General features: G+C 42.8%; 1 protein-coding gene across 1 annotated transcript in view; it reads right to left on the reverse strand.

The window, feature by feature from the left end:
* WDR49 (WD repeat domain 49) overlaps window positions 1-23,291 on the reverse strand; it is a 144,977-nt gene that overhangs the window by 84,897 nt on the left and 36,789 nt on the right. Inside the window, exons 7-8 of the mRNA XM_068280948.1 lie at window positions 10,212-10,360; window positions 8,811-9,044 (exon numbers count right to left, since the gene is read on the reverse strand). Coding sequence (XP_068137049.1) covers window positions 8,811-9,044; window positions 10,212-10,360 — 383 coding nt within the window. The remainder of the gene's footprint in view (window positions 1-8,810; window positions 9,045-10,211; window positions 10,361-23,291) is intronic.

Consider the following 23,291-nt stretch of genomic DNA (forward strand, 5'->3'; position numbering starts at 1 on the left):
GTTTTTTTTTAATCAAAAACATGTTTGTCCACATTTTTCGCGCTGCATGTATACAGAAATTTTACTTTATTTGAAAAATGTCAGCACAGAAAGTTAAAAAAATCATTTTTTTGCCAAAATTCATGTCTTTTTTGATGAATATAATAAAAAGTAAAAATCGCATCAGCAATCAAATAGCACCAAAAGAAATCTATATTAGTGACAAGAAAAGGAGCCAAAATTCATTTAGGTGGTAGGTTGTATGAGCGAGCAATAAACCGTGAAAGCTGCAGTGGTCTGAATGGAAAAAAAGTGGCCGGTCCTTAAGGGGGGTAAAGCCCTAGGTCCTCAAGTGGTTAAACAAGCATGCGGCAAACCCAGTCAAAGTTGAGTCAAACATCTGATCTGCATGCTTGTTTAGGGTTTATGGATACAAGTATTAGAGGCATAGAATTAAAAGGACAGCCAGACAATGTGCATTGTTTAAAATGAGAAAAATATGGTGGCCTCCATATCCCTCTCACTTCAGTTGTCCTTTAACTTCCTCCTATCTCTCAGATGTAAAACAGGGCAACGGCAGTATTTATGAAAACATCCCTTTGGAGCTCTTTGATATTACTTTTCTTCCTAATTCCCTGAATTCATTTTGTAGGACTATACATCCCCAATATTTTTTTTCATTTGTTTAACTTAAAAGAAAAAAAAAAAAAAAGTAGCAACAACCTACAACATATCATAAACTGTAGCGTACTGCAGAGTGAAAAGTTAGGCAGCCTAACAGCATATTATTATTATTATTTTACATTCGGTTGCTGAGCCAAATCGCACTTACCGGTAAACTATAGTTGCTTGCAGGGTTTTGACAGCAGAGAAAGTATCCAGCTGTACAATGACCCATAACTGAATTTACAAATGTCACCAGTCATACATCATTTCTGTATTTACAAGTGCAGCAGCCAAGTAAATAAACTTTGTAAGAATCCTCAAGCGACTCCAGTTTCTTCATTTTGCTCATTGCTTAAACTATCTGGTTCAGAAATCCATACGTTCCATATTGTGTTATATTTCCTAGGAAGACTTGATTTTTTATAGATGAAATCATATGGTTATGTAAGTTTTTTCCCAAATAACTAGTGTAGGTACTTTAGCCATCATCATCCATTGTGTGGCTCAACGTTCCTACCCATGAATAATAATACCAGTTCATATCTGGACTATTGTTCCTCATCTAATATACCAAATAAACAGATTTTAGGAATGGGAACACTGTTCCCTGAAGTATTTAACACAGAAAAAAAATGTGTTCACTCAGCTATGCTGAGTATCTGATACATGCGGTTAGTACTCTCTTCATATTAAGCATCCTATCCGGGCTAAGATAAGCTTGCTGTACATAAAACAAATTAGCATTTTTTTCTTTATTTATAGGTATACTAGTGGGTGGAGTGGGAGGTGAGTAGATTATTATTATAATTGATTTATAAAGCGCCAACATATTCCGTGGTGCTGTACAAAGGAAGAAACGAACATGGGGTACAAAATAATACAGACAATGGTGTACACCAATATACAGATACATAGTTGGTTACAAAATACAAACTTGATACAAAATACAGAATTGGTAATGAGTGATAAAAGTAACATGATGATTGAAATATATAATGATTTCCAAGACACAAAATGGGAGAGAGCCCTGCCCTTGTGAGCTTACTATCTAAAAGAATAGGGGGGGAGACAAGAGGTGGGGTCAGGGCCGGCCCGCTCATGAGGCGGGGTGAAACTTTTGCCTCAGGCGGCAGATTTCTAGGGGCGGCATCCGCCCGTCGGTGGGTGCGGGGAGCCGGCCGCCGAGCTGGAGGAGTAGCGGGCAGGACGGGGGTATTGGGCCTAGCGGCGGGGAGGGGGGTCGGACCCCCCCCCTCGCCTGGGTCCCCCGATCTGCGCTCCCCTCCAGCCTTAAATAGATCAGAAGCAGCCGCTACTCGTAAGAGGCACGGGCGGGGAGGACTCACCTCTTCCTCGCTCGATTCAGCGTGCGCTCTACTGACATCACTTCCTGCAACACCGCCCACTGTATTGTAAGTGGACGGCCGCGGCGTTGCAGGAAGTGACGGGGGGGGGGCGGCAGCAATAATTTTTTCAAAATTTGCATCAGGCGGCAAAAAGTCTAGGGCCGGCCCTGGGTGGGGTAATATGTAACACACATATAGAGGCAGTGTGTTTTAGGATATCTAGTAGGAGCGCAATTTGGCCTTAGGACAAAAGGGAAGTGGCCTAAGGATAGAGCATATGCTTGTCGGAACAAGTGAGTTTTTAGAGAGTGTTTAAAGGTAACAAAGGTTGGAGAGTCTAGTCGTGATATCTTTTCTATCCATTTGGAGTGAGTTGGAGTGGTTTGGTAAAGAGATGGATTAAGATGAAGTGGGGACTAGGCAAGGTAGTAGATTTGGGGCCACCTTGTGGTACCCCCTTTTTGGTAAGCTGAAGTGGGGAGGTCAGACAAGGTGGCTGGTGGGCCCCTTGACACCCACTAGGCCCCAGACACCACTATGTACATGCAAAAAGGGCGCTGAGGAAATTTGGGTGCCCAAAAACCCGATAGTAGAATATCAGTAAATTTACAGATATTCTACTATTTTAGTTCAAATGCCGATAGTAAAATATCGGTAAAAAATACAGATATGTTACTGCAGCTATTTAAAACCCTATTCTCACACTGAACGTTCCCACTGTTGATTCCTAACCTTAACCACGCCCTCCCCATGCCTAACCTTAACCACCCCCCCTCACGCCTATCCTTAACCATCCATGTCCCACACCTAACCTTAACCACCACTCCCACATGCCTAACCTTAGCCAACCGCCCCCACGCCTAACCTTAACCACCAATCACTGCAAAGAAAATTCAAATTTTAAAGCTTCGCCATAGGCGCCCTTTGAAATACCGGCATTGAAGAGTAATTTTTTGGGATGTGGCAGCACAGTGGCCCAGTGGTTAGAGCTCTCGTCTTGCAATGCTGGGTCCCCGGTTTGGATCCCAGCCAGGACACTACCTGCATCCGAGTTTGTATGTTCTCCCTGTGTCTGTGTGGGTTTCCTGCGGGCACCCTGGTTTCCTCCCACATCCCAAAAACATACAGATAAGTGAATTGGCTTCCCCTAAAATTGGCCCTTGACTACGATACATACACTACACGATACATACATAGACATATTACTATGATAGAGATTAGATTGTAAGCTGCTCTGAGGGACAGTTAAGTGAGGACACAATATACTATGTATAGCACTGCAGAAGATGTCGGCGCTATATAAATACTAAATAATAATATGCCTAAATCAAGAAATGAGATTGCATATTTAAATCCTGTGTATTCCAGAATATACAGTCAATTTAAGTTTATACAGTTCAAATGAAGGGAGTTAAATATTGCAAAACTAATATTTTTATCGTACCTTCCTACAAAAAACCCGATATATTATTGGGCGCCCAAATTTCCTCTTTGGCACCCACTTGCCGCTTCTTTATATTGGTGTCAACAGCAGAGCCCATTTTGTCCACTAGCAGCTCACGCCCAAAGTATCTGCTTCCTTTCTCTTTCTGATAGAGCCTGAGTTGTATTGAAATAGTATTAATTTGGACAGTAGACAATGCTGGTGTTAGAGAACACCCTGCCAAGTTCCTCTCTGCAGGCGAAAAGAGAAAGAAGGAACATTATTAACTAACATAGAACCTTAATGTGATTAATAAAGGCATGCCCACTGAATAAGTTTAGGACTGAAATCAAATTTTGATAGGAAGCAACAAGGAGGGGCAGCTAATCTACAATTCGTTGCTGCTCTGTAAAAAGAGTGGATGTGCACAGATGAATTCTCCATCTATTCGAGCCGGCAATTATTTAGGAATTTCATATCCTGCAGCATTGAGGAATGGTCTGGAATCCCTCTAGGAGCATATGTTGTTTGTTCAGCTTGTAATAAGGCATCTCTAGTGCCAAATACAGTATATAGTCAATACAGGAAAGTATGTTTTGCTTGCTGTGAGAGAATGCATGCTACACATCCGGTTATCATTGTCTCCTCTCCAAATATCTACCATTTTAATTGCATCCCTAAATTTACCAAGTCTAGTGATGCTTTCTCTACAAGTTTCAGATTGTTCAAAACAAGTCTAACTCAGAGTTTACTAATAAATTACATTTTCAAGTCATCCATACAAAGAATGATGGCATACTAATTTGAATAGGAGGTATGGCAAGCATGTATTGGGCTCTGGGTTTATTTAGCACTCATTGGCATTTTTCTGGAGATATAAGGGTTAGGGTCATTTTACACTTAAAGAACAACTGTCAAAGAAACTGTTCTTCTATAAACCCCACATACCTATAAAGCTTTTAGCCAGCAACAATAGAAAGCTTTTCAGAGGTGGCATTGGGTTAGAGGCTAGAGCTATACCATGCAGTGGCGGCTCCAGGATTTTTTTGGGGGGGTGCTATGCAGGTGCTGGACCAATTTCCGGGGTAGCTGATGACCAGTGCGCCGTGGCAAAAAATGGGCGTGGCTATAACCTGCGGCACACTTCGCGACACAAAAATGGGCATGGCCATGACCAGATGAGGGCGGCGCTAACTGTAATTTAAAGTGAACCCGGGTGAGAGTGATATGGAGGCTGCCATATTTATTTCCTTTTAAACAATACTAGTTGCCTGGCAGCCCTGCTGATCTATTTGGCTGCAGTAGTGAACTGAATTACACCAGAAACAAGCATGCAGCTAATCTTGTCAGTTCTGACAATATTGTCAGAAACCCCTGACCACCTGCATGCTTGTTCAGGGTCTATGGTTGAAAGAATTAGAGGAAGAGGACCAGCACGGCTGCCAGGCAACTGGTATTGCTTAAAAGGAGATAAATATGGTAGACCAATATTATTCTCACCTCGGGTTACCTTTAAAAGTGCAACGCAAAGACAGTGGGCCCAAGTTTTGGTGACCCTTTCCCCAGAAAATTCACATAATTGTGCAGGTTTTCTCAAGAAAATAGACGTAATATGAGCAGATTTGCCCAGAAAATAGTTTTTCACAGTTTTGTGAGTAATGAATGGTGTAATTTGCCTTCTCAAAGAGAATCTGTATTGTTAAAATCGCACAAAAGTAAACATACCAGTGTGTTAGGGGACATCTCCTATTCCCCTCTGTCACAATTTCGCTGCTCCCCACCGCATTAAAAGTGGTTAAAAACAGTTTTTAACCACTTGAGGACCCACCCTTTACCCCCCCTTAAGGACCAGCGCTGGTTTGATTGATCTGTGCTGGGTGGGCTCTGCAGCCCCCAGCACAGATCAGGGTGCAGGCAGGGAGATCAGATTGCCCCCCTTTTTTCCCCCCTATGGGGATGATGTGCTGGGGGGGTCTGATCTCTCCTGCCTGCTGTGGGTGGCGGGGGGGGCACCTCAAAGCCCCCCTCCGCGGCGAAATTCCCCCCTCCCTCTCCTACCTGCTGCCTCCCCCGGTGATCGGGGCTGCACAGGACGGCTATCCGTCCTGTGCAGCCAGTGACAGGACGTCCCCTGTCACATGGCGGCGATCCCCGGCCGCTGATTGGCCGGGGATCGCCGATCTGCCTTAGCGCCGTACAAATGTAAACAAAGCAGATTATTTCCGCTTGTGTTTACATCTAGCCTGCGAGCCGCCATCGGCGGCCCGCAGGCTATTCACGGAGCCCCCCGCCGTGATTTGACAGGAAGCAGCCGCTCGTACGAGCGGCTGCTTCCTGATTAATTAGGCTGCAGCTGGCAACGCAGTACTGCGTCGCTGGTCCTGCAGCTGCCACTTTGCCGACGCACGTTATGAGTGTGCGGTCGGCAAGTGGTTAAAAGTTTGTTTATAAACAAACAAAATGGCCACCAAAACAGATAGTAGGTTGATGTACAGTATGTCCACACATAGAAAATACATCCATACACAAGCAGGCTGTATACATCTTTCCTTTTGAATCTCAAGAGATCATTTGTGTGTTTCTTTCCCCCTGCAGCTATCTTCCACTGAAGTGTCAGGCTGTTTCTTCCTGCAGAGTGCAGACAGCTCTGCCTGTATGTAATTCCTCAGTATGTGAAAGCCCAGCCAGCTCAGAGGACGATTTATCCAGCTTGTAAAAGATAATAGAACAGAGAGAAGCTGCACTAATCTAAATATCACACAGGCAGTGTGCAGAGAGGGGCCTGGATAGGGGAGTTCATAGCAGAACTACAACACTGAAGAACTTGGCAGCCTTCCAGACACAGGCCTGACAAGTCTGACAAGAGAGAGATAGGGGAAAGATACATTGATTTATTACAGAGATGGTGATAGTAGAACGTGCTGCAGTAAGCCAGAACACATTAGAATAGCTTTTGGAACTTGTAGGATGATAAAAAACAGGATGCAATTTTTGTTACGGAGTCTCTTTAAGTATACTGAGTAATGAACAAACATTTGTTCATGTTTTTGATACATGAAATTTCCTCTTGTTTTTGACCCAATTTGCATATTTTTTTGCCTTTGTAATGCTTTTTTTTATAAAATGTTTTAATGTGGTTCCAAATATAAATAATACCTATGGGCAGCACTGGAACTTATGGGCAGCATGGTGGCATAGTGGAGTGCACTCTCGCCTTGCAGTACTGGGCCCCAGTTTAAATCCCAGCCAGGACACTATGAACAGATTTTGTATGTTCTCTGCATGTCTGTGTGGGTTTCCTCTGGGCACTCCAGTTTCCTCCGACATCCCCAAAAAACATACAGATAAGTTAATTGGCTTCCCCCTAAAATTGGCCTTAGACTAGGACTATGGCAGGGATTATATTGTAAGCTCCCCTGAGAGACAGTTAGCAACGAGACATATACAGGTAGTCCCCGACTTACGAACGGCATGGATTCTGTGTTTCCATGGGAACAAGTCATAAGAAAATTTTTCAAATTGGACTTGTAGGTTTTGAGAAAATCAATTTTAAAAAATTCAAAGAAAAATGGCTTTTAAACTTGTATAAGCAGGTACAGAGGGGGACACTGGAGGCACAGGGGGGGCACAGAAGAGGTACAAGGAGCAGAGATGGCACAGTGTTCCGACTTAAGAACAGATTCAGGTTAAGAATGAACCTACAGTCCCTATCTTGTTCGTTAACACGGGGACTACCTGTACCATGTAAAGCACTCCGGAAAATGTCAGTGCTATATAAAGACTAAATAATAATAACAATAAAAAAAAATAATACCTGGTATTGAAGAACCGGCCTTAAGTCATAAAACATGTTTCAGGCTTTGTTTTTAAAGGATTGCTTGCCCTAAAAACCCTGAATGTATTGCGGGGGGATTGTCCTAAAACCCTGAGTGTATTGCAGGGGGATTGTCCTAAAACCCTGAGTGTATTGCAGGGGGATTGTCCTAAAACCCTGAGTGTATTGCAGGGGGATTGTCCTAAAACCCTGAGTGTATTGCAGGGGGATTGTCCTAAAACCCTGAGTGTATTGCAGGGGGATTGTCCTAAAACCCTGAGTGTATTGCAGGGGGATTGTCCTAAAACCCTGAGTGTATTGCAGGGGGATTGTCCTAAAACCCTGAGTGTATTGCAGGGGGATTGTACTAAAACCCTGAGTGTATTGCAGGGGGATTGTCCTAAAACCCTGAGTGTATTGCAGGGGGATTGTCCTAATACCCTGAATGTATTGCAGGGGGATTGTCCCAAAACCCTGAATGTATTGCCCTGTTTTTGGATTTCAAAATACAAGCATGTTACTTACATTGTTAACACCAAGAGATAAGTCAAACTTCGACCTCCAAAAGTCACTATTGATGTCTCCTTCCAGTGAAAGTTAGGAAGAAATTACCAAATCAGTTTACTTTAGTGCACAACCCACTGGCTACACCTGGGCATACGTATTATTACACTGCCGGTGAGCTGGTCGCAGGGTGAGCCAAATGGTGGCTCACCCTCCTGCCGCTCAAACTCCCAGCAGCGTCTTTAGATATTTCCAGTTCTAAGTATACTGTAAGCAAATTAATCTTTTAAGCTACAGTTTGTACAAATGTTAGATGTTTATTGTTCAGTCTGACCATCCTTGACTTGTTCCTCTCCATCCATCTCTGATTGAGTGAGAAGATCTGTCAGGCTGCATTTCCCCAGCTTATCACTGCTGTATTAAGTTGTAATACAGGGATCCCTGCTTCTCTCATTTCTTCATAGGAATGTACATTTTGCCCCGGCTGAGCTGAGTTTTGTGTTCATTCACTGACCTCTGTACCAGCCTTAATCCCATAATTATACATTACATGGTTCATGCAACAAAAACACAGTTATATTACACCCACAGCCTGCAATGGATACTTACTGAGACTTTCCTTACAACTATAATAATTATTTTTTGGAGCATAAAATATTTAGAAACGATACATACTCTATATTGGCATTTAACTGTATGAACCAGTAATACATTAATAAATAATAACCCTAATAATCCCAGTTAATGCTACTCTGAGTAATAATGACCTTGATAAACCCTGAAAGCACCAGTGTAGGTAATAATGTCAGTACAAGGAGCTATACAGATTTGAATAATCCCACCAGAGTGGGTAATAATGAATTTAATAATCCCAATCATTATCACTGTGGGTCAGAATGATGTGTGGTGATAAAGGTCAGATTAAACCACTAAGTCAATGTAGTGCTACTGATGTAAAGTGCTTCTGTAAATGAATCTGTCTCTAGTATTCAGGATCTGCACTTAGTAAGTCCCCTCTGAGTGACATCTCTGAGAGACGCAGCATTAGATACATCCGTGACTTGCATGTAGAGCTTACCTGCTTGAAAGTGGCGTTGTAGACCACACACGTTATCGGCTTCTCATGGCTTGTCACTTTTTTGCTGGAATCACTTTTGATTTCCAGAACTGCCAACTGATTGTTGAATGACAAAAAGAGGCGTTCATGCAGTTCATAGAAATAGAAGGTTAATTGGAATTCCAGAGTCTTGGGGAAGATTCCAGCTATGCGCTGTATGCACACCTGATGATGAACATCCCATACCCTCAGAACCTGGAAAAGGAATCATATTAATGCATTTAAATAATGTATATTTCAAGACTTACGCAGTCTGTGATATGTCAGTCTGGCTCAGCCTCTAAGAAACTCGCAGTAGAAATAAGTGCTTTCATAAACATCAGAGAACATAGCATGGGAAATACAGCAAAGCTCAAAATCTTCCCTTATGACTTTATAGCAAGTATAAGTAACATTGACTTCACCCGCTGTTTACTTATACAGTAAAGTCTCATTTATCTGGCACAGGCGGGGGATTGCCTGATGCCACATTTATTTCCTTAAATATTACCAGTTTCCTGGCAGTCTTGCTGATCTTTTTGACACAGTAGTGTATGCCACACACCTGAACAAACATGCAGCTACTCCAGTCAGTCTTAAAGCGGTATAAAACCCTTACATAATATTCAATAAAAACATGTTTTCCTACTTTTTATATGCTATACGGTTATCATATTTGCCTTTGTGCATAGGTATTATTATTGATTTAGAAATTATACGTTCCCAAAAGTACAGTTTTTTGCTTTGTGAGCTGACTTTGCATTTTATTCATAACTGGTTTTATTCATCTTGTATTGAAGGCAGAAATGCTTTGAGTTCCTGTCTGTGTCCAGCAGCTTCTGCACAGTCAGAGAATGTGGCACATTTCTCACTTGATACATTTAAGTAAACACAAGATAACATTATCTACACTTCAGATGCGTCCCCATTTCTCTGCACTGAACTTTCCAGCCCTGTGTGTAACCCTTTGGATGCTGTTCTAGTAAAAAAAATGCTGGTTGTATATAACATGCTGTAAATAATTTTTTAGAGCAAAGAAGAAATGCTGGGTTTCACTCCGCTTTAAGTCAGAAAGACCTGATCTGCATGCTTGTTCAGGGTTTAAAGCTAGCAGTAATTGAGGCAGATGATCAGCACAACAGCCAGGCAATTTTAATTTTTTTTTAAAGGAAAATAACTATGTCAGCCTCCATATCCCTCCCACCTCAGCTGTATTTTAAATGACAGCAGATGGGTGATTGCAAGCATCTCTATCAATCAGCCCGATCCATTTCAAAACTCAATTTAAATAGCTCTGTTTTTACCTACAGTACATTAGTGAGGAGAATGAATACAAGACAGGGAGATTAGATACGAAACAGATTCAATTAATGATAAACCTACCTTATCTTTGGAAAAACTGAACAGCTGCTTGCGGCTGGAGAAGAATTTGACAGTCATCACACTGGCCATGTTGCCTTGTAGAACTCCATTGGGTTTGGAAATGACATACGGATTCCACAGAAAAATCTTGTGGTCATTTCCAGCAGTTGCTGGCCAGAAAAAAAGACAAAATATTTTAAGTGCCAGCAAAACGTGCCTAAAGATGGACATCAAATCATTTGTGTATAAATTGGTCTTTATCAACATATATCCAGGAGCACTCAAATAAAGCTCAAAGTTCTTTAAAAGGTGTGTGCCAGGATCCTCACCCTTGTACCAGAGGGTCAAATGCAATATTCCAGAAAAGGATCGGCACCACACTCCAGATGTATTAATCAGCTCTTAAACTTTTATTGCATGGTAAAGTTTGACAGGCAGCGACAGCGCGCTGTTTCGGCCTGTACGGCCTTTCTCAAGTTGCCAAAAGTGTCAAATATTTGACACTTTTGGCAACTTGAGAAAGGCCGTACAGGCCGAAAGAGCGGGCTGTCGCTGCCTGTCAAACTTTACCATGCAATAAAAGTTTAATAGCTGATTAATACATCTGGAGTGTGGTGCCGATCCTTTTCTGGAATATAAATTGGTCTTTAAAATCCACTGTTTCAAAATTGCCTACTAGATATGTCTGTACAATACTGTCTTATTACGTGATTTATGCAGAGGTACTGTAGTTTGATGATGATTGTTTTGTTTTGCTTTGGAAAAAGTAAATAAACAAGAATTGATTTGATTACTACACCAGACAAGGAAGGAACAAAGGGATTTGGGGAATGGCTTTCTCCTGTCTTGAATTCTACTTTACCAACAGTTAAAGTGCACTTTGGCTCTGAATTACAGTGTGACATAAGATGGATATACGCTGGAATTGTCCTTTAAGGTGTTTAGAAACTACAGGTAAAGCAGGAAGATGGAGTTGCCAGAAACATTTTTGTATAGCATTTGTCTTACTGTAACCGTGAACTTGGCACAACGTACTGCAACTGGCCAATTGAATTCCCATGAATTTTAATAGGAAATAAAATGGAGCCTAACTGCCTCTGTGGAGATAGACTCTGCTACTGCAATAATATTTAGTAGCGTACAAGCTCTATGTAATGAGCGCACATTGCCTGTGCGGACTGTCCCATGTCTCTGCAGTAAACACATAGATCTCTTTAATAGCCGCACTAAGAATGTGACAGTTATCCACCTCAGCATTGTTTCTTCCTCAATGGGAAAATGTGACTTTGTTTTCTATATTTTATTTTAGTGCAGTTAGGGCAGAAACTGTTACTCCATAGGGGATCCAATGATTACTGTGCTCCAAATGATGTCATAGGGAAGACTAAACGAGTGAAGCAGTCCCTTCTGCACTTCTAATAACAAGCAGTAGACCTCCTTATTAGCTAAGTAATTACAAAATAAATGTAAGAAAAGAAGAAAACTTTTTAAATTCCCTACACTGATGTGAATCATATGGATAATACATTGGGAAGCAAGGAATTTGGGTGTCAGAGTGCCATGGAAGTTTGGGCGCAGCCATAGGCCCCCATAGTAATATCTACTATGAATGGAAATTTGGGCACTGGAGGAGCTGTTATTTGTAACTGCATTTTGCATAGCAGACAGACCTGGCACTTGCTATTTATCGGGCACTGGAGGCACCCAAATTTCCATCCATAGCCAATATTAATATGGGTGCCTATGGTGGCAAACTTCCACGGTGCCCACTATGTTTAGTTTTTTGTGGGTGGTTGAAGGGGGGGGGGGGGGGGCATTAAGGTTAGGCTTACGAGGGGGGGAGGGTGGTCAAGGTTAGGCATGTGGAGGTAGGCGTTAAAACTAGGTATTGGGGGGAGGGGCAGTTATGGTTAAGTATCGGGGTGGACATTGGGCATGCAGGGGAGGTGGTTAAGGTTAGGCAATGGAAGGGTGGGTGTTAGGGTTAAGAAATGGTAAAGGGAAGGTTCTGTGTGAGAATAGTGTTGGCTTAAGAGGAGAATATTGGTAAATACAGTATTCTACTATTGGTTGTTTTGGGGTGCCCACATTTCCAACTGCCTTATTTGCATATAAGCAATATATTGGCTTCTGACCTCAGATTATGCAGTAAAGAAGTGAAGGATTCTATAAATGGGCCACAGAGCACAGCAGTGAACTGTTAAGTGATCTAGACCACCCATTTGTTTATTTTCAGATGGATTCCATGTGATATTCCACTATTACTGGACAATTCACAAAGTAACAGCTCTCTCCATAATCTATCTGCCACACATTGTCCACATTACTGCTGCATGTGCCCATCATCAATATATGGTGCTACACTGTGCAGAAGTCAGGCAAATCCGTGCACAAGCAGCACTTCTTCATGGTGGAGTCCATATGGGAAGCATGATGTGATGTTATGACGCCACACTCCCATGTGCCATGCCTAAGCACAAGCTGCTATTTGCAGAGATCCAGCCCCTAGGAGATACATACTGGGGACCGTTTCTACCATGGAGTTGACAGATTGGACGATTGTGAGCAGAGGTACCCGGCTGTGTTGCAGAATGGCACTGTACATCACTGGTGGGTTACGACCAGGAGTCGTAACCTGGATTAAGTTATATAGATAGATGGGAAGAAAATCACTTACAATGTAGTATAGCAGCTATTTTAGAAGGTAATAGTTTCTGTAAAAAAACAGAAGCTGGTTAACATGAGGCTGCGGATGCTGATGGTGATACATCATGGCTGCTTGTCTGCATCAGGTTAGTATGAAGGCAGCTCCAGGACAACCGTATGCATAACAACTTGCTTAAAAAAACTTACATTTAAATCATCACCTCACATAACCTGGTCTGAGAAATATCAGTCATTTTACTAACCCTGCCATGTATGCTATTCCATTTCTATGGAAGAATTACATTTCCTATGCCTGGCAATGTAAAAAGCAAGGTGAGAATTACAAACCAACACCAAATAATAGATACATGTGGTAGTCCGAAATTTAGGTGCATCTTTTATAAGGGGCTAATCTCCCTAGAGATGTGTATACAATTAAGGTTCTGTATGGCTAAATGGTGGTTTATGGGAGGGCATTGTAGCGGTTATATGAATTTGTATGTCCTCACTGTCTGCTGGGTATAGTGAAACTGTGTTGATCAGTGGGTAACTAATAGGAGCAGAATATTTCCCATACACGTTTAGGCAACCACCAGAAAGAGCAGGCAGTGAGAGCTGCAGCCTATTAGGACCAAGTTGTGCTAGAATTTTATGTGAACCAGTAGTAGTACAAAGGGTGACTAAACGAACAATCCTGTCAGTATATTGCAGTACCTGCATATACCTTTGTGGGGTTTGAAACAAATTTATTTGTGTTACCGGTAGTTTCTTTCTACTGAATTTGAGAAAACCTTTGCCTCTTTGCTTCTGTGCGAATCCAAACCTTCAAGTAAATAATCCCAAGTCTGTCAGAGCCTCATTGGCAAGTCAAATACAGTTGAGATGCGCAAATGTGTAAAAAACACCAGGCAGTGCGCCAATATTTAAATGGTAAAGTTCAAAATAACGTTCAATATTATAGCGCCACACAGCCCTGCTACTCATAGGAGGAAAACCTCTCGTTCTTATATGCATCTTCTGTGTTATTATTGGAGCTTGGTTCTCACCACCACCATCACACCAAATATTGGAAAGGGACTCACCCTCTTCCAAGACCTCCAATTAGGTCTTAATCACGCCTTGGGGTTATTCCCAGGTCACCCCCGACCTTATCGATCTGTATCCGGAAGCAACACGGACGGCTGACCGCGCGGCCGCCATACCGGATAGCTACGCAACACTTGGGGAGCCCTCCGGAGGCCACCAATGCGGGGGAGAGCCCGTTGGAAAAACTCATGCTATTAACTTGTGGAGAAAATAAAGTTTTTTAAGCCATAACGGTTTTACGCTATGAGAGGTTCTTTTATTTGGAGGTAAATTGTCAGCAGCTGTGGACTTCCCTGAGAATTGGCATAGCCCATGGTGGGAATATCAAAGATACAGATCGATAAGGTCGGGGGTGACCTGGGAATAACCCCAAGGCGTGATTAAGACCTAATTGGAGGTCTTGGAAGAGGGTGAGTCCCTTTCCAATATTTGGTGTGGTGGTGGTGAGAACCAAGCTCCAATAATAACATAGAAGAAGCATATAAGAACGAGAGGTTTTCCTCCTATGAGTAGCAGGACTGTGTGGTGCTATAATATTGAACCTCATTGGCAAGTAGCTTCTCTGGGGCTGGAAGTACTTGTATGGAGTGCAGCAGGGACTTTGCAGGTACACAGAGATTATGCAAGGAAGTGTATGAAACAATAAGATCTGCAGTGTTTCATTGTAGCCAGTATCATCACATGACCTGAGTTTTGGGGAGCAAGCTCAATAGCCACCTTAATACATCAGCTTATAGCTGCTCCTTCACATTAAAGAGCAACTTTAACCCAGGATTGCACTTCATTCCAATTAGTAGCCAATGCCTCCCCTTCCCATGCAAAATCTTTATCTTGTGTAATAGTTCACCAGGGACATCTGTGTGACTAATATTGAGGTGAAACCCCTCCCACGGTGTGATGTTTTAGCCATGGCTATGATAGTTTCCTTGTTGTTTTAGCCATGGCTATGACAGTTTCCTGGCTGTTAACCTCTATGTATTGTGGGAGAAAAGGTGCCGTTGCCAAGTAAACAGTAGGGCAGTTAGTGCTGTTCTTTTTTTTCATGCCTACCAGCACTATAGATGCTGACCTGCAGGCTCACAGAGGATCAACCAATATGAATGAATTACATGGAGAGTATCAATCATTTGTTGATCTATCTTCTAATTTTTAACTTCTCACTCTGCTTTGTCATGATTTTTACCCCCTACTGCTATATTTCGGTAAAGTTGTTATTTAATTTCTATAGAAATTAAGAAAGAAGTAGGAAGCTTTCTGTTGCCAGAGGAATGGAATAGCAATTAACAAGATAAATCCAAAGTGGTAGACTGACAATTCCCAAGTAGAGTGAGTGTTATGGGACTCACAAAGCTAATATGCACATAGGAGTGTTGGCCATCTTATATTTATATATAACTTAAGAACTCTCTTAAGAACTCTCTTGAGATTTTACTTACATTTCAGTCCCAGTGACTGGGATTGAAGCAGGAAAGTTTGACCCTAAGAACTTTAATCAGCCACCCAATATCATAATTTTAGTCAGTTCCTATGCTCAGAGGTTAGTACCGACAAATTTGGGGAATAAAAAGGTTAGAAGAAGTTACAATCTGGACTAAAGTGCTGCAAAAGATTCCTGTGCTATAGAAACACACAACAGAAGTAATAATAATAATAATAATTGGGATTACTTCAACAGTGGGTTAAGACAACTGGCAAAGAAGGCAGTTAGCAGTAACCATCTGATAGAGAATCAAAGCTGACAACATATGGCACCATATGACGAGGCAATCTTTGTGCGGCGTCATGTAGTGTGGATGAGCAAACCTAAACAATCTACTGCAATTATAGCTATTGTTTTGACTGTTGAACTTGACAGATGCTGGCAGGAGAGCATAAAGATAATAAGATCAGATTGCAAGGTATGTGGCCACCACTATCCTTCCCCACTCTAATTCCAGCTGGGAAAAAAAGCTAGAGTTCCACTTTAACACCTCAGGAATTTCACAAACAAATTGAAGTTCAGACCACATAGCATAAATTGTTAATAGTGTCATTTAAAAAAAACAAAAAACAAACTAAAAAAAGCGGGCTTCAAAAGGAAGCAAGAAAAGGTTTTTGTGACTTTTATTACCTCATAGATAAAAAATGTAATTACAGACAATGTGAGAAATGTCACTATGCTTTTGTCTGCTGTGTATCTCTGCCATTAGTCATCCCCATATTTTCTTCCCCTTCACCATGTATGTGGCCATTAATCTTATCAGCTGTCTGTGCAATGCTTTTACCAGATTCATACCTCATATGTAGTGTAGCCCCCTGAATATATAGCTGAATAGAAATGTCAGGCACACCTTGTACATGCTAATCATAATAGTTACATCTAAGCCAAAGGCACATCATAGTGTTGCCTGGGATAGAAAGTATATGATGTATTAGAAATAAGATGTCGCTATGGCAACGGTCTCAGAAATTCTGTCAAAGCTCTTACTATTTGTTCTCGTGACAAATTTCATTAACTTACTGTAGACTTCATACATCTAGAAAGACAGTTTTCATTAAAGGTACAACCCAGTCAAAGCTAAGAGCTAAGCCTTAAAATGGTTGGAAGAAACTCTGTCAATCTGCTGGAGACACCCAAGTTCACCCATGAGGAGCCAAAGAGCTGCAGCCCACCGTACCCTGGTGTTCTCGGGTAAAGCAGTGCTCCTGTCATTATGTAGTTATTTACAGACATACTCCTGTGTCACCATGTTTCCTCAACATCTGGTGGCTTCATCATCATGCAAATTATACCAGTTATCAGCACCATCTATGAGTCTATCCAGCAGGGAGAGAGAGAGGGTGAGATAGATATATAGATAGATAGATAGATAGATAGATAGATAGATAGATAGATAGATAGATAGATAGATAGATAGAACCAATTCCAAGAAATTGACACTCTGGTACCTATCAGCTCTACCTCATGGTGACCACTTATTTATTCACCAACCCCCATCTTATCTCACAGGACTGTATTCCCCCTTTAGCAGCACTTGTTCCTCTCTGTACCATTGCACTGTCTGGATGCAACACTTGCTTTAGGTACTCATCTTATACTGCCAGCCATCTTATTGTGCTTCCCATTGTGCCCACCTGTCACTGATACCAATCAGAAGAGGATGCACTCCTCCTGAGGCAGCAGTTCATCTATAGTCAGGGAAGACACTTACTAAAGTGTGAATGCCTTCTTCCATCTCACATAAAGTCAGTGTCATGTGAGTCAAAGTATTAACTGAACTGACAAAATATTATAGACTAGCCGACCCGCGGCGTAGCATATGCCGCATAAGAGGGTAGAGGGCAGGAAGGGGGTATTGGGCACAGCGGCGGGGAGGGGGGTTGGACCTCCCCTCAACTGCATCCCCCATGTGTGCTCTACCTCTAGCTTAAGCTCAGCAGGAAACCCCCCCTCCTCTCACCTGGGTCCCCCATGTGTGCTCTACCTCCAGCTTAAGCTCAGCAGGAACCCCGCCCCTCTCACCTGGGTCCCCCATGTGCGCTCCCCCTCCTGCTTAAGCACAGTTGCAGCCACCACTATTAGTAAGAAGCAGCGGGCGGGGATGACTCACCTCTTCCGTGTTCCATCGTGCGTTCCACTGTCGTCACTTCCTGCAATGCCGCACACTGTATTGGTGTAATTTGTCTTTTTAAAACAGAAGGAAATCTGCAATAATTCAGCTATAAGTGAAAATTTGTGATTACCAACAATGCACTGCTACTAAATATGCAAATTACCCCTTTTCCCCTTTGGTAAGCCAAGCAAGCATCCAGAGCCACTGGTGTATAGCAAGCATATAGCTTTAAATTTTACACAGTCATATCAAACCCACATGTAGACAGCCTGTTTCAGACTTTTGGTCCTCATCAGTACATGGCAAGGATTGATACGGCTGTATGAGATAGGGCTTGGACCAGTACAACAGAGTAACCAAGCAGCTCAGGGTGACCCAAACCACTTGGAATGTATAGGGGGATAAAAGGGACCAAAAAGACCTCCTACTAAAAAAAGCAAAGCTTGGTGTAATTTTCCTTCCTAAAACAGAAGGAAATATGCAATATTTCAGCTATAAGTGAACATTTGTGGTTACCCACAATGCACTGCTACTAAATATGCAAATCATTCCTTTTCACCCTTAGTAAGCCAAGCAAGCATCCAGAACCACTGGTGTATAGCAAGCCTATAGCTTTAAATTTTGCACAGCCATATCAAACCCACATGTAACAGCCTGTTTCAGACTTTTGGTCCTCATATGTAGATGGCAAGGATTGCTATGACTGTATGAGATAGGGCTTGGACCAGTACAACAGAGTAACCAAGCAGCTCAGGGTGACCCAAACCACTCGGAATGTATGGGTGGATAAAAGGGACCAAAAAGACCTTCTACTAAAAAAATCAAAGCTTGGTGTAATTTGCCTTAATTTAGCTATAAGTGAACATTTGTGATTACCCACAATGCACTGCTACTAAATATGCAAATTATTCCTTTTCACCCTTGGTAAGTCAAGCAAGCCTATAGCTTTAAGTTTTACACAGTCATATCAAACCCACATGTGACAGCCTCTTTCAGACATTTGGTCCTCATCAGTACACAGCAGGGATTGATAAGGCTGTATGAGATAGGACTTGGACCAGTACAACAGAGTAACCAAGCAGCTCAGGGTGACCCAAACTATTAAGAATGTATAGGAGGATAAAAGAGACCAAAAAAGCCCTCCTACTAAAAAAAGCAAAGCTTGGTGTAATTTTCCTTCCTAAAACAGAAGCAAATCTGCAATAATTCAGCTATAAGTGAACATTTGTGGTTACCCACAATGCACTGCCACTTAATATGCAAATTATCCCTCTTTGCTCTTGGTTTGATATGACACTACTTCTTCTTCTTGCTTGGACCAGCCCCTTCTTCTTGCTTGGACCGGCCCTGGGGGCAGGGCGCTACTTCTTCTTCTTGCTTGAAGGTTGAGGCACTTACTCTATTATATATATAGATAACGGAAAAAGACGACATGGTGGTGCCTACAATTAAGGATCTTTACCATGGTTAAATTCCAATTTTCTTTCACCTTTCTGTCAAATTGGATATTTAACACAGAACAGTGAATGTAGTTGCATTGTATATAGTTATTGCTAGGCATTATAAAATTAAGCAATTAAGCAGACATACAGTACAATGGTACTGATGATTGCAGCACAGATCAATCTTACTACCATATTTCCTTGAGACACAACATGCAAACTCTGTATGGCCAACACTGTGCATTCAAGTCAATGAAGAATGAGGGGGAAAAAGCAGAACAACGCTTGCTGCAGGGGAATACAACAGATATTGCCCCCTAGAAATGGTGTTTGGTGGATCATTTCTCAACTGAGCAGAATAAGCCTCAAACAACAATCATCCTATTCAATCTCTGGCTCCCCTGAAGTCATGGACAAGGTTGTTAGGGATCAACCATCTTGGATCACTAACCACCTATGACTATCGGCGATTATAAGATGATTTATGGCAGTCTTTCTATGCTACAATCCAACCCATTGATTCTTCTGTGTCTATTGCAAAGCTTTAATATACTGTAGTTTATAAAGTACAAACGTACTGTAGTATGCAGCATTACACAACAAACCTGCTTACATAACAAGTACAAGAAGTGAGGTCCCTTCCCATTCAAGCTTACATTTCACCCTTGTAATGTGATAATCACACATGACAATTTATTATTGTGCATTCTAATGATAACTCAGTCACAAATGGAGCATATAATAAAACATAACGGAGCAAGACAGCTTTTATCTTCATAATGAAAATAAAGCACATATTAATTAAAAGCGTTCTTGGGGAAGGGGGGGAGGGGCATTGATTGTCAAATGTAACACCTCATGGGAAACCAGAAGAAAGGTCCAGGCACTGTCCAAAAAGTGGTAATTCACTCAGCAAGTTCATACAATACGTAGCACAGTAGCATGGTACATTGCATGACATGGAGTGTGAGTGGCTTAAAGAGGAACTTCAGCCTAAACAAACATACTGTCATTAAGTTACATTAGTTATGTTAATTAAAACACATAGGTAATATACTCTCTAACCCACCCTGTTTTAAAAGAACAGGCAAATGTTTGTGATTTCATGAGGGCAGCCATCTTTTTGGGTGAAAGGAGGTGACAGGGAGCATGAGACACAGTTCCAACTGCCCTGTGTCCTGATCACTCCTCCCAGTTGCTAGGCAATGAGAACAACAATATAGGAAATCCCATCATGCTTTGCACAGCATCAAGGGAAAAATGCCCAGGCAGTTTTCTTTGATGGGGCGGAGCTTAGCTTCTGTGCAGCTAAAAGTGAGGCTTAGAAAAGAAAAACAAAAGTTCTGATGCTGTGAAACTGTTAAAGAAACACCAAGCCTTTTCAGTACTGCTGAGTAGATTTTTAGTCTGGAGGTTCACTTTAAGGAATGGGAGCTTAGTCGACCGACACTTTGCTTCCAGGTGGACACTTGCTCATATTCTTTGATCTGTTCGCCACGCCTTGAGCCACCCACACTCCATGTCATGCAACGTACCATCATACTGCAGGATGTTTTCTATGAATTTGCTGTGTGGATAAACCACGTTTTGGACAGTACCTGGATCTTTTATTTTTGTCTCCTACATGTGCTGTATTTCCTTCTTCCACCATGGGCACGTCCAGCTACTCTACTCAGCAAGAATTCTACCGTCGGAGTGGCGAGTGGCTCATCTTTTGTAATGTAATGTTATAAATATAATTCCATTTAAATTTGTGGCCAGCTATGAATTTTCCAAAACTGACTGAAGCTAAAAGTAGCCTTGATAAAGGTGTGATCACAAAACAGTGGTGATTACACATTTACGAAAAAAATATATACGGTATGTTCACGCATGCCCATGATGTTGTACAGGAATTCACTAAAAGATTTATGGCAGTTGCAATTCATATTGTACAGGAGTGTATTTGAAAAAAATGTTGAACTGAACATGAACTGATGAGATAAACGATTGTGTCTATTGTCGATTTTCCTACAATCCCACAATTTTATTTTGTGTTTAACCAGCCTGGCGGTATGGACGAGCTGAGCTCGTCCATACCGCCGATGTAAATAGTGGTAATGACGAGCTGAGCTCGTCATGTTGTTGCAGAGGCTTACCGCTGCGATCGGCGGCGCGTCCGCTACATCCTCTGTCTGTGCTGGCTCTGCGGGCTGTGTGGTCTCCCCACCCGGGCTCCCTGTGTCTCTCCGTGCGGAGGATTTCCGCATCAGCAAGATGGCGATGCCCAGCTTCCTCCTGTGACGATCATCATGCGCCCCTTGCTGGCCGGCGCATAAATTGCATCATAAAGTGACTCATAATACAATTACAAAGTAACACCAATCATGATACACTGATTCAAAGTTGTTTAGTAAATAACACCTGATCACAGTATAAAAAGGGTGGGCTGTTACTGATTCTTCCTCTTTCAGAGTCACTGGTGTCCCATTGCTAGTCTGCTTGTCAGCTACTTTTGGTGTGTTTTGCTGTGCTTTGAGTGATTTTCCTGCCTTTGCTTCATACAGTGTTGCAGTTTTGCTAGTCTTTCTAAAGACACTGTGATTTCTGTGTGATTGCTTTTGCTGTGTTTTTTTTTTTCTTGCCGCTGACCCCGTATCTTGTTTGGAGTCATGACTTCGTCCTCCCGGAGGCGTCTATGTGACCAGGAGCTGATGGACGTCTTTGAGGATAGCGGCAGTGATGTTGAGTCTGTGGCGGAGGAATCTACCGACAGTGACGTTCCTGCGGATCTGTCATCAGAGACCGACGCCACAAGTGACAGCGACATCGAGGAGCCAGTCGTTGTGCGCACATGGTGTGAGCTGGAGAGCCTGGACCAAGCTCCGCCACCCATGTTCCCTTTCACTGGGGTACCTGGGCAGAAGCGCAACTGCAACCACAACCCGCTGGCCTACCTGGAGCTCTTCCTGACCGAGGATGTCATCCAGCGGATTGTAGAGGAGACCAAGAGCAGCAGGGTGCTCCTCTCAGCAGGTTGTCCAGGAGCAGGAGGTGGGAACCTGTCACCAGGGATGACATCTGGTTGTTCCTGGGCCTCATTTTCCTCCAGGTACTGGTCGGTAAGCCGCTGCAGAAGTGGTACTGGTCCACCAACCGGATGATTGCCACTCCGGTCTTCGGTTGTGTGATGCCGGAGTACCGCTTCAGCCTCATCATGAAGTTCTTGCACTTCACCAACAACGAGGACTTTGATGAGGCCACCCATCCTGCACTCAAGCTGAAGAAGATCTTGGACATCTACCAGATGAATGCCTACCATCATCTCAGATGATGGTAGGCAATTTCCGGGATGCCTGCACACCAGATGGAGACGTCACAGTCGACGAAAGTCTCATGGCCTTTAAGGGGAGACTCAGCTGGGTGCAGTTCCATCGCATCAAAAAGGGCCCGCTTTGGGATCAAGTCCTTCATGCTTTGTGAGTCCAAGTCCGGGTACATCTGGAACTCTATCGTGTACACGGGCAAAGGCACGAAGTTTGGTCCCCAGTTCTGAGAGTATGGGTTGGCTACCTCATCTGTGCTCACTCTCATCGAGCCGTTGCTGGATCAGGGGTACTGTCTTACAACGGACAACTTTTATACCTCCCCTGAACTTTGTGACTACCTGATCCAGCACAAGACGGATTCATACGGCACAATAAGACCCAACCAGCGCCAACTTCCACCGGCCTTTTCTGCCAGGCGTTTGAAAAAGGGAGAAATTGTTGCCTGGCAGAAGGGGAAAATGATGGCCCTGCGGTGGAAGGAGAAGCGGGACGTGTGCATCCTCAGCACCATGCACAACGCTGCTACCGTGCACACCACCACCAGAGGTAGCAGGGAGGTGGACAAGCCACAAGCTATAGTGGACTACAACCACACCATGGGAGGCGTGGACAGGGCTGATGCTGCCATGACCTTTTATCCGGCTGTCCGGAAGCAGCAAAAAAAAATACTGTAAAAAAATTTTTAGGCACCTCCTGGAACAGTGCATGTGGAATGCCTATGTCCTGTTCAAAAAAACAGTGAAAGGCCTGTTGCACACCATGACTTCATTTGGCAGTTGTGCGAAAACATTTACCTGAAGCACCCCCCACCGGAGTCCAGTAGAGTGGGGCGCAGAGCCTCATATGTTGTAAATCCGGAGAGACTGACTGGATACACTTTCCTGAATTTTTGCCCCCGACCGCACAAAAGCTGCAACCTACAAAAAGGTGTGCGGTCTGCTGCTCCAAAAAAGACCCTGAAGGTAGAAAAGTGCATAAGGAGACACGCACTTATTGTCCGGACTGTGACGTTGCACTTTGTGCTAT

The sequence above is a fragment of the Hyperolius riggenbachi genome, chromosome 4 (genome assembly GCF_040937935.1).
Source record: "Hyperolius riggenbachi isolate aHypRig1 chromosome 4, aHypRig1.pri, whole genome shotgun sequence".
Classification (NCBI taxonomy): domain Eukaryota; kingdom Metazoa; phylum Chordata; class Amphibia; order Anura; family Hyperoliidae; genus Hyperolius; species Hyperolius riggenbachi.